The following is a 12072-nucleotide window of genomic DNA, read 5'->3' as shown; positions in this document are numbered from 1 at the left end:
CGTTTCTGCTTAGTACATTTCACAGTGGTTAACACTTGACACATTTGTATAACTGTGTAACTGGGCGCATGGATACTGGAGCCAGACTGCCAGTTTGAATCCTGCCTTTGCTACTTACTAGCTGCATGACCACAAGCAAGTTTATTAGTCTCAATGTAAAATAGAGATCTCCTAAGGCGACAATAATGTAATATCTATGCAGCTCTAGAGCAGTCCCTGGCACGGGAAGGCATTATCAGAGGGTTAGCAGTTACTATTTTTGGAGAATGAACTTAAGAAAAGAAGGGAGAGTTTTGCTTTTCACTTACCATTTCTTACTATTTTGTTTTCTTTTGTTGTGCAAACTTTAAAATAAGAAATATAATTAGTTTGAAGTTCCCCAGCTCTTATTCTACAAATACATTCTATAAATATGTTTCATGTCGCTCTTAACAACCCCTGTTTTGCAATTTCAAATTGTGAGCAGTGATAGTTTTCACCGGTACAGATAGGTTGAAAGATTCGTCATGGCCCCGCATACCACGACTTCCCTAGAGGGAATTTTTGTCTCTCCCTTTCTTTAGATACTTCCTTCTTTTATTTGATACAACTTGATAAAGTCACAGAAACTACTCTCCATCCTTAGAGAAATAAATTCACCTAGAAAGTAAGTAAAATGGGAAATAAAAATGGTATCTAGTTTCTGATTGCACATTTTGCCTGGTTCTTTCAACCTCTGGCCACGAGGATGACTGAGTTTTCCTCTGTGCAGGGTGGGGCAAAAGTAGGTTTACGATTGTGAGTCTGCAAAACGGTTTATTCTTGTATTACTTTTTATTAGTTATTGTATTATTTTCCATACAAACAAATGTAAACCTACTTTTGCCCCACCCTGTTTACTGTTTTTATAGTATGAAGGGAAAATCTGCTTACATTAAATGTGCAGTTACATCTGATTTGATAAATGTGTGAACCTTTGTAACCATTACTTCAAATCATGATGTAAAGCATTTTATCACCCCAGGTAGTTCCCTTGGACTCCTCTGGCCACCAGCCCTGTTCTCAAAGGCAGCCACGGTGCTGATTGTTATCACCAAGATTTGTCTAATCTTGAACCTCATATAAATGGAACTATGCCTTATATACTCCTTCTTGTCTGATTTCTTTCACTTAACATAATGTTTCTGAGATGCATGCATTCATGATTTTATCTTTAATTGCTGAGTGGTGTTCCATTGTTTGAATCCATTCTCTTGCTTATGGGCATTTGCATAGTTTCCATTCGGGGTATTATAAATAATGTGGCTGAAATCGACGTTCATATACAACTGATTTGGTGGGCATATGTTTTTATTCTCTTGGGTAAATTTCTAGAAATGGAATGGCTAGGTCATAGGGTAGACATTTGTTCATGAGAATTTTCCAGACAGCTTTCCAAAGTATTTGTCATTTATGCCATTCCCATCAGCAGTGTATGCGAGTTTCCGTTCTTCCACATCCTCACCTGAATTTGGGGTTGTCATTCTGTTTAATTTCATTCATTCTAGGAGGTGTGACATGATATCTAGTTTTGGTTTTAACTCACATTTCTCTGAGACCTAATGATTTTAAGTTCTATGTACTTATTGGCCATCTTCTTTTGTGCAGCAACTATTCAAATCTTTTGCCAATGATTTTGTTGGTATTTGTCCTTTTGTGATTGATTTGTAAAAAATATTTTGCATATTCTGTAAACATCCTTTGTCATAATTAGGTTATGAATATTTTGTCCTAGCTGGTGGCTGGATTTTTCCTTAATGCTATCTTTAAATGAACAGACTATTTTAATTTTGATGAAAAAACAACTTATCAATTTTTTCATATAATGTTTAATGCTTTTTGTGTCCACTCCACAAAATCTTTGCTTTTCCAAAAATGGTAAATGTATTTTTTATGCCTTTTTTATAGAACCTTTATAGTTTTAGCTCATACACTTAAGGATATGATACATGTAAGATTTTGTATATGGTACAAAGTAAAGGGGTGTATTTGTTCTGTTTGTTTTTTGCTTTTGTTATATATATTTAGCCAGTCATTCCAGCACCATTTGCTAAAAAGACTTTCTTTTGGCCTTGGTACATCTGCCGAAATCATGATAATAATATGAGTCCTTCAAGTTTGATATTCTGCTCATGTTAGCAATCTTATTTTCTGCATTTCCACATAAATTTTAGCAATCTGTTAATTTCTGCCAAATTAAAAATAAAACTTTAGGGATTATGGTTGCTTCAAATTTATAGATAAATTTGGATAGATTCAACTTCTAAAAAATATTTGGTCTCCCAATCAATTAATATCATATATTTCTTCATTTACTTAAATTGTTTTCCATTTTTTCTTAGCAATATATCATAATTTTTAATGCAGACATTTAACAAGTCTTATAAAATGTATTCCTATGTTTTATGTATTTTGTGGCTCTTATAAATGCAATTATTTTGTAATTTTTAAATTTTCCAGTTGCTTATAGTAGTATATGAAATTAGGATTAATATTTTTGTTGAAATGAACACAATCATCTTCCTAAATTTATTTGTTAATTTTATTAGTTGTTTTGATGATTCCTTAAGAGTTCTGTAAAAACAATAATCTTCAAATAGAGATAATTTTACTTTTTTCTCTTCCATTCCATATGCCTTTTGTTTTTTCCCTGCTTTACTATACTCACAGAGAGCTCCAATACAATGCTGAATAGAATGTTGACAGCAGACACCTTTATATGTTCCCAGTCTTAGAGAGGGACTTATTCAGTGTTTCCCATGATAGAGGATGCTAGCTGTGTGTTTTTCATATATGCCTGCCCAGAGTTAGCCACCCTGGAAGGCCGAGGGCGCAGTCCTCCGAACTGCCAAGTCCGCCTGAGATTTCTGACCCTGACTGCAAGGAGTTAGGGTCCAAATACAATTAAAGGGAAGAATCTGCATAAGATCACCCCAACTTCTGACACCAACTCAAGTTTGAGGGTTTCCCAAAACCACCCTCAGGCTTGGTAGTTTTCTAAAAATACAGAACTCACCAAAACCTATTATATGCATGGTTATGTTCCTTACAGTTAAAGGATACATTAAAATTGACCAAGGAAAGAGAAGCATAGGGCAGAGCCTGGGAAGGTTCCAAACGTGATGTGTCCTTTGTCCTCAGTGATGTGTCACTAAACTGGTATGGACTTGTGGCAAAAGGATGGCCTATTGCCAGTCTGAGAAGCTTCCCAAGCTTCAGTGTCCAGAGTTTTTTGGGGGGCTTTATTATCGAGGCATGATGGATTAATTGAACTCGGACTCCAGCCTTTCACTTTCCCTGAAGTCAGGCTGATATCTCACGGCCAAAGTCACCAAAAACCGTAAAGTTGTTCTTTCAGCTGGGGCCACCCCACAGCCTAAGACTATTGGGTGTTGATGACCCTAACCCGGGACATCTCCCCAGCATAAACTGTCAGGTGGCATCTGAGAGACCACCCTGAGTAAGAAGGCACTCCTACCACTTGGAAAATTCTTACTGTTTAGAGGTTATCCGCCAGGAACTAAGGACAAAGGCCAGACCACTTTGGGGGCAAGGCCAAATTCTTTACTACATTATGTCCTATAACAGGTTGAAGGAAATTTTAATATTCCTAGATTACTAAGAGGTTTTATCACAAATCATTGTTGAATTTTCTCAAATGCTCTTTCTACATTACATTACATCTATATCTACATTATTTCTACATTTTTTCTCATATTCTTTATTTTAGAAAAAATGTTAAATTACATTGATTGACTACTTGAATGTTAAGCCAGTCTTGCATTCATGGAATAAATCGAAGTCTATTATGATGTGTCATAATTTTTATGTATTAATGGACACAGTTTGCCAGCATTTTATTAAGGATTTTATTTGTCTGAATCCATGAATATTGGTGTGTAATTTTCTTTTTTTTGTAACATCTCTGTCAAATTCTGTTGCCTGGGTAAGGTGGGCTGAATGAAATGGGCCGGAAAGAGCCCCATCCTCTTCTTGACTGAAAGAGTTTGTTACTTTCTTAAATGTTTGATATAATTTAATGATGAAGCCTTGTGGGCCTGGAGCTTTCTTTATGAGAACTTGCTTTAAACCAAAAATTATTTTAATGCCTTTAATAGATGTAAGGTTGCTTCTTCTTGAATAAATTTTGCTAAGTTTTTCAAGGAAAATGTTTGCTTCATTTAAGTTGTTGACACATTTTTGCAAAAAGAAAAGTTATCCATAGGATTTCCTTATTTTTTGCCTGTGAGTTCTGTAGTGATAACACTCTTTGTTTTCTAACATTGTTATTTTGTATTTTGTTCTTTTATCTTGCTCAGTCTTTTTTAGGGAGTTTTCTTAGTATTTTAAAAACTCTTGTCTTTGTTTATATTTCTATTGCTAATTTTCAGCTTTAATTACTTTTGCTCTTATCATTAATTACTGCTTTCTTTCTTCTGATTATTTAGAATTGAACTTGCTCTTCTTTCTCTGATTTCATAAAGTAAAAATTTACATCATTGATGTTAGCCTTTCTTGTTTTATAAGACAAGCATTTAAACTATGCATTTCAATCTCAGCAGTCTGTTAACATTCCACAAATTTCAGTATGTTGTATTTTCCTATCTATTCAGGTCAAAATATTTTTAAATTCCTTTTGTGGTTTCTGTTTGGAGTCATGTAATTAGAACTGTATTAAATTCTAAACATTTCTCTTTTTTTTTTTGGCCTGGCGAGCAGGCATGCAGTATTTCCTGGTAGATGCTATGAGGGCCCTTGGAAAAAATATAGTTGGTAGTTGATGGGTATAGTATTCTAAAGCTATATGTTAGGTTAAGTTAGATAATAGTTTGTTTAAATCTTATCTTTACATTTTTTTTTCAAATTATATAAAATCCCTTTACATATAATGTAAGGTTATAAGCATACATTTCCAGAACTAGAGCTACGCAGTACTAGCTACTTTATTAAGACCAAGTATAGTGAATTTTGATCCATTTATCCTATCAGCTACTGAGAAAAGGTCATTAAATTCTCTAAATAAGATTGTGTATTTGTCTATGTCTCCCTTAAGCTCTGTCAGTGTTTGCTGTACTCTTTCATTAGGTACATACGCTTACAGTTGTTATGATTTTTTTTAGGTGTTAAGCCTGTTATAATTGTAAGAAGTCTCTCATTATCACTGTCATATTGCTTGTGTTGAATTTTACATCGCCTGGTATTAATGCAGCCACATGGTTTCCATAAGCTCACTGTTTACATATCTATCTTTTCCTATCCTTTTATTTTCAATTATTTGTCCCTTTATATTTAAAGTGCATCTCGTATATAGTAAGGGTGATCACACTATGGCTCCAGGCTGCTGCCTCATTTTGTAAATGAAGTTTTATGGGGGCACGTCCCTGCCCATTTCTTTATCTAGTGTCCGTCGTTTCACACTGCACTGCCAGAGTTGAAAAGTTGGAACAAAACCCATATGGACTGCAAGCCTCGAATATTTGCTCTCTGGACCTTTTGGGGGGAAATATTAACCCCTGCTATAAAGCGTTTACTTGTCTTGCGTAGTATATAGCCTGGCAGTCTCTAACTTTTGATTGGAGAGTTTAGCTGTTACATTTGACTTAACTACTGATATAGTTAAGACCACCATCTCCCTGTTTGTTTTCTTACTTGTCCTCTGTTACTCTTTTTCTGCTCTTAGGTACTCAAGTCAGTTTTAGTATTAAATTTGGATTGCTCTACTGGTCTTTTAACTATGCCTCTTTGTAGTCTTGTATCGTGGTTGTTCTTGTAATTGCAATAAGGACCCTTAGCTTATAACATTCTACTCAGGTAATAATCTAAATTTTTTTACCATTATAATTTGACTTTACCTTTTCCGTATCATTGCACCGTGAGGCTTATAGTATTGCAGTTGTAGTGGATATGACGACAATAGCAAAAAGAGTGGAAGAGGGCAAATGAAATAATGTTTCAACGGTCTTATACATAATCATATATATATATATACACATATACATATATATACACACACCATTAAACAATTGGTTATCTTTGTAAAACATTTTAAAATGGTATTATATTTTCCTATGTGTATACAATTTTTATTTATTCTTTCTTTTACATCTCAGGTTCCATCTAGTGTCATTTCCCTTCTATCACAGAACTTCATTTAATACTTCTTTTAGGCAGGTCTCTTAGTCATGATTTCAACAAGTTTTCTTTCACTCAATTTAATACGTCTTTTTTTTTTTTTTTAATATATCTTTATTGATTTCAGAGAGAGGAAAGGAGAGGGAGAGAGAGAGATAGAAACATCAATGATGAGAGAGTCATTCATCGAGCCTGCAACCCGGGCATGTGCCCTGACCGGGAATCGAACCCTGATCGCCTGGATCCTAGGTCGATGCTCAACCGCTGAGCCACGCCTGGCCAGGCAATACATCTTTATTTTGCCTTTAATTATAAGGTCTTTTTATTAGACTTAAAATTATGGTTGGAGAGATTTTTTTCATAATTTTAGGTATGTTTAATTGCCTCTAGTATACATTTTTTCCTGATGAGATGTCAGCTATTTTTCACATCATTTCCCTGAACAAATTTTCTGTGGCTACTTTCATGTCCTTCTTTTTCTATGTGCGTTTGATTTGTTTGATTATGATGACTTAGGTGTGTTTTTCTTTTTATCATTCCTGCTTGGGGGTTGCTGAGCATTTTGGATCTGCAAGTTAATAGAGATCAACAAATCTGGGAATATTTTTTTTTTCTTCAAATATATTTTCTGCCCATTCTTTTTTGCTTCTCCTACTGGGACTCCAATTACTCATATATTAGTCCATACAATATTGTGCCACTGGTCGCTGGGGACCTGATTTTTTATTTTCTAGTGTCTTTCTCTTTTCCGGAATGTATAATTTCTATTTTTTGTCCTTAAGTTCACTGAGGCTTTCTTCTGCCACCTCCAGTCTGATGATAAGACAACTTAGTGAATTGTTCATTTCCAATATTGTAGTTCTAATTTAGAGAATTATTTTTGTTTACATTTTTTGTGCTGAAATTTCTATCTGTTCTCTCATTGTTACCATATTTTTCTCTAAATCTTTAAACATGTGGTATAACAACATTTAAAGTTCTTCCTTTTAATTCTAAATTCTTTGTTATCCAAGGACATTTTCTGAAATGTGTGTTACATTTTTTCTATTTTTTATATGTATGATAACTTTTTAAATTATGTACTAGTCTTTTTGGTGTGATATGTTATAGAGATTCTAATTTCTTTCAGATTCTACTAAAGGGTATGGATTGTTTTTCCTAGCAGATTATTATTTTACTGGCTGATTTTCTTGATCTTTGAAGGTTACTTTTATATTTTATATGGCACATGTCTTAGGGTGAATGCTGAATATTGACACATAGTCTTTACTTGGCTTTTCTGGGATTTTCATAGAAAGACATATGTTTGCCAAGGACTTCTGGTTTGATGAGCTTCAACTCCAAACTCTGTTTCCTTGTGGGGGTGGTAGCTAAAATCTGTGTCAAGTGTTTCGGCTTTTCACTAGGCTATGGGAAATTTCTCCCACATATGCAAAGTTTAGGGATCATCCAAGGAATACTGTATTTTGCACACAAATTTGGGGCCCTCCCCACTTTGTGGCTCTCTCCTTTCTGAGTTTTTCCCCTTGATTTCCAGCTTTTGTTCTAGTTAGCCTGTGTCTCTCCAACTGGGAAGGGCCCTCAGAGGAAAGGTGCAAAAATATAACTCACCCAGTACAAGGGCCAAATTCCCTTTTGTTTCTACTTTCTTTTGTCACCCCCAAATACAGTCAAATAGTTTATTCTCTATTTTTCTGAGAGTTTATAACTGTCATAAATGTAAGGATTAACAAAACGAGGCATTAAGAAATCATTACTAGAATCAGAATTTCTTACACTGCCTGCTTTATATCAAAGTTGTGAAATCATGTCCTCAACCTTACTGTACCTTCCTCCTTCCCATACAGGTCAAAGCAGGTTGAAAAAAATCAAAATTGCAAAATTGATCTATTACATTAGTAATTTTTTTATTTTATTTTTTAGAATATGCCTACAGAACATTGACTCTTTTATCTGTCATTCTCTCTAGTGGCTCCAAATAAGTTGGAATTTTTACATTAAGGAAAAGGTGAAAAGTAGTTGATCAAGTGAGTTCAAAAGAAAAAAAAGACAGAGACATAGTGAAAGGAGAAGTGAAGAGAAAAGCAATGGAGGAAAAATCAGGGGTGAGAGAAGGCAAGGGGAATGCAAGGAGAGGGAAGAAGAGGCTTTGAGAATATGTTGCTTTCTGTGATTGTCACAATATCTTACTGACTTATAGAAATTATAGTTATTAGTATATACTGGAGTATATTGTTAGGAGCTATTAGAATAATCAAGGTTCATGTTCATGCATGAAATTTTAAACAGTTTTATCTGAAAAGATTGGAGTAAGACATCATTCAAGGTCAGTCATTCAGTGCGGTATACTCCGTTTTACTTGTCTGTAAGAAAGCAGCTGGGTATGTATGAACTTCATATTGGTGAACACTGATATAAGGAACAGTAGAAGGAGATAGATACAAACATAAACAACCAATTAACACATATTTTTTGTTGCATGTATTATATATACTATATTCTTGCAATAAATTAAGCTAAAGAAAAGAAAATTTTATTAAGAACATTATAGTGAAGAGACAATATATTTACAGTGAGGTCAGTTAGTTAATGTCATCAAAAGAAATACCTTCTGGCTGATACCTACCATATTCAGTCAGTGTATTATGTGCTGTGGGTAAGTAGAAATAAAACATGGCCTTTATTTTCAAGGAGCTTACATTCAAGCTGAGAAGACTAAAGAGTTTGCCCATATCTTGAAGTATCATGAGACAGATGGCTGGAGACTTAAGTAGAGACTCTCCAAAAAGATGGATCTCTGTATTTAAGGGCTGGAGAAAGTGAGACATGCCAGAGTCGTAGTCAGAAGCCTTAGAGGGCCCTGCCTTGGGAACAGGGGCAAACCAGGGGAAGGCCGAGTCTTACTAAAACTGCGGCTGAGCCTCAACCCAGTTTAGGCCCTGACTGAATTGGAGCCATCAGCCCTTCACCCTTTCTACTTAACAAAGGAAAGGGGAAACCTATCTGGTGGAAATTAACTTTGTATGGAGTCTCTACAGTTCATTTATACATGGTGTCATGAAAAATAAAAAGGACCAGATATGCAAAGAGTCAAGAAAATACAATAAGTAATCAAGAGAAAAAGTAGACAAGCAGATTCATGCATGATTTGGGTACTATAGTTAACAGACAAGGATATTAAAATAACTCTAATATATTAAGAGTGGAATAAAAGATGGTTACCAGAGATGAATGGAATATAAAATTGAAATGTATTTTAAAATATTTTAAAATCAAATTGACATTTTAGACATGAAAAATATAATATTGAAAAATAAGCATTTAGTGGGTGAATTTCAAAACCGTTTGGCCACAGCAGAAAACAAGAGAAGTAAGCTGGAAGACTTCAATGGAAAACACCCAGATTGAAGTACAGAAAGGAACAGTAATAGGTAACACACATAAGAGCATAAGAGAGCTGGGACACACACAAAAGATCTGATTTATGTGTAAGTGAAATCCCAGAAAGAACAGAGCAAGAATGCCCATCACCAGTAAGATATATAAATAAATTATGATTTATTTACCCAATGACGAGCTATACAGAAATGAGAAAAGAAAACCTACACTACATGAAACATTATATATGAATTTCAGAAACATAGGCTGCATTTATTTAGTTTGTTTGTTTCTTTGTTAAATATATCTTTATTGATTTTAAAGAGAGGAAGGGAGAGGGAGAGAGAGATAGAAACATCAATGATGAGAGAGTCATTGATCAGCTGCTTCCTGCACGCCCCCCACAGGGGACCGAGCCTGCAACCCGGGCATGTGCCCTGACTGGGAATCGAACCTCGATCTCCTGGATCATAGGTCGATGGTCAACCACTGAGCCACACCGGCCAGGCAACATAGGTTGCATTTAAATAAAAGGCAGACAAACATGAATACATGTGGTATATATAGTAATATGTAATGTAGATGGTATATATACATATATGTGTATATATGTGTATATATATGTGTGTGTATATATATGTGTATATATATTATTTTTTTATTTCCCTGGAAAATACATATGTTAAACTAGTTGTCATTCTCTGTGGTGTACCATTTTAGTACAAGATAGAAGATATTTATGTGATAATATATAACAAGCTATAGACTCAAACTTACAACATGGTCCATTTATATTTTTAAATCTTTTTCTTGTAAAATGCTATCACATATAGGACTTAAGCATGTTGACAGAGTTTGAGGTTGCTCTCCTGCCTCATGCATAGATTTAGGAGGCTGTAGTTTAAGCTAAACTAAGAATTTTTAAATCACAAATTAAATTTATACTAAATATAATTAATGTCCCAGTTTGAATGAGCTGTATGTCTTTATCTCACTTGGACATACGTCATACACCATTATAACATTTTTTCTAGTAAAATTCTGATTCTTAGCAAATGAGTTAAGAAATTCTATTTAAAGAATAGAAATACTTTAGGGAAAATGGAGTTTTCTACCCCAGCTTCCTTAACCAAGAGACACTTCTAGGATTATATAATTTCTTAAAAGTAGAAGACTTACTGGGAATTATATGGCTATAATAATTTGAAGTACCATATTCCATGATATGCTTACAACAGGGAGCGAGAGAGTTTGGGGAGGAAGGAAAAAAGGAAAGAAGGGAGAGAAGGAAAGAGAAAAGAAGGAAATACTATGCTCTTAGAAGTGCAGTTATCGTTTCCCCTGAGCGGGCACAAAACCCAAGAATTTGGCTGTGTGTTTAAGAAAACATGGTTTCAGCTCCGAAAGGATAGACCCTAATCCGCCATGTGTAACCATGGCAGCCACTGGGGCCGTGTTTCTCAAACTTTCGCAGGCAGCGGAACCCCTAGGTCTCCTACCCTCGACTGCATGGCCCATCCCCAGAGTTTCTGTTTCCGTAGTTCTGCTGCTGGGCCTCGTAATTTGCGCTTTTGTCCAGTCCTCAGGGGCCGCCGATACTGCTGATCTGGGGCGGCTATTTGAGAACCACCACAGCAGAGCTGCTTTAGCTTCTGCTGCCGCCAATCTTCTGTCATAAACTTGGATTTTATTTCTAATCTTGCTTTTGATTTATCCAATAAAGCAGGACCCATAAACAAAGCTGCAGGGGATTGTACTCTACCTGGAGGCATAACAGGGAATGCCCGAAAGGGAAAGGCACTAATGAAACTCCCTCAGAAAGTTTTTGCCAGAAACTATTGGCCCAGAATGAAAATTTTGACTGTCAAGTGATAATAATTACTTTCCAGAAAACGGAGAGAAAAACAACCCAGCCAAAAAACATGATGCAACTAAGTATGTATACAGCCTGTGTTCAAAATAATGGATTTCTTTTTCTCTTAGCATATATTTAATGCACTCCCGCTATCAAAGTAATTTCATTGGAATGGGTTCTGTTACCAATCACAGCTCACAGATGTGGAATTTCACCCTAGTGGTTTGCTTATATTAGATGTAAAACATGTGCTTCTCAAAGATACACTAATGTGAACCCTAAATTTAAAAAAGTACAATGTGTGTTTCAATGTAATGTTTGTCTCCTTCCTTTATAGGACCGCATCAAAACACGTAAACAAGGACCTTGGTAATCTGGAGGAAAATAAAAAGTTAGAAGAAAACAATCACAAAACAGAAGCCTAAGAGAGAAACTGTTCTAGTTGTTGTCCAGGTAAGTAGGCTGTGTGAGGTTTATAGAAATAATCCCCAGTAAAGGAGGAAACATCCTATGAGATGCAAGGGAAAGAGGCCTTGACCTTAAGATGCTTCATAACTGAGGCTTTGAAAACAGGAAGAGGGCTTTTCAAAAGCAAACTTTGGTAACTCAGGTGTTCTCAGAAGAATGGAATCTCAACCATTTCCCTTTCCTCCAAACAAATAATCACTATCCTCTGAATAATTAAAATG

General features: G+C 35.2%; 1 protein-coding gene across 5 annotated transcripts in view; it reads left to right on the top strand.

The window, feature by feature from the left end:
* The window catches only part of ALCAM (activated leukocyte cell adhesion molecule), a 184179-nt gene extending 172343 nt beyond the window's left edge, over nt 1-11836 (top strand). For all 5 annotated transcript variants that reach the window (XM_081138339.1, XM_081138341.1, XM_081138342.1 and 2 more), the window contains one exon: nt 11721-11836. In XM_081138339.1, the coding sequence (XP_080994465.1) occupies nt 11721-11808 (88 nt within the window). In that variant the 3' untranslated portion in view covers nt 11809-11836. The remainder of the gene's footprint in view (nt 1-11720) is intronic.
* The last annotated feature ends 236 nt before the right edge of the window (nt 11837-12072 follow it).

The sequence above is a fragment of the Miniopterus schreibersii genome, assembly GCF_964146895.1.
Source record: "Miniopterus schreibersii genome assembly, chromosome: 5".
Taxonomy (NCBI): domain Eukaryota; kingdom Metazoa; phylum Chordata; class Mammalia; order Chiroptera; family Miniopteridae; genus Miniopterus; species Miniopterus schreibersii.
Note: the sequence above shows the minus strand (reverse complement) of the source record. Positions and strands in the feature narration are given on the sequence as shown.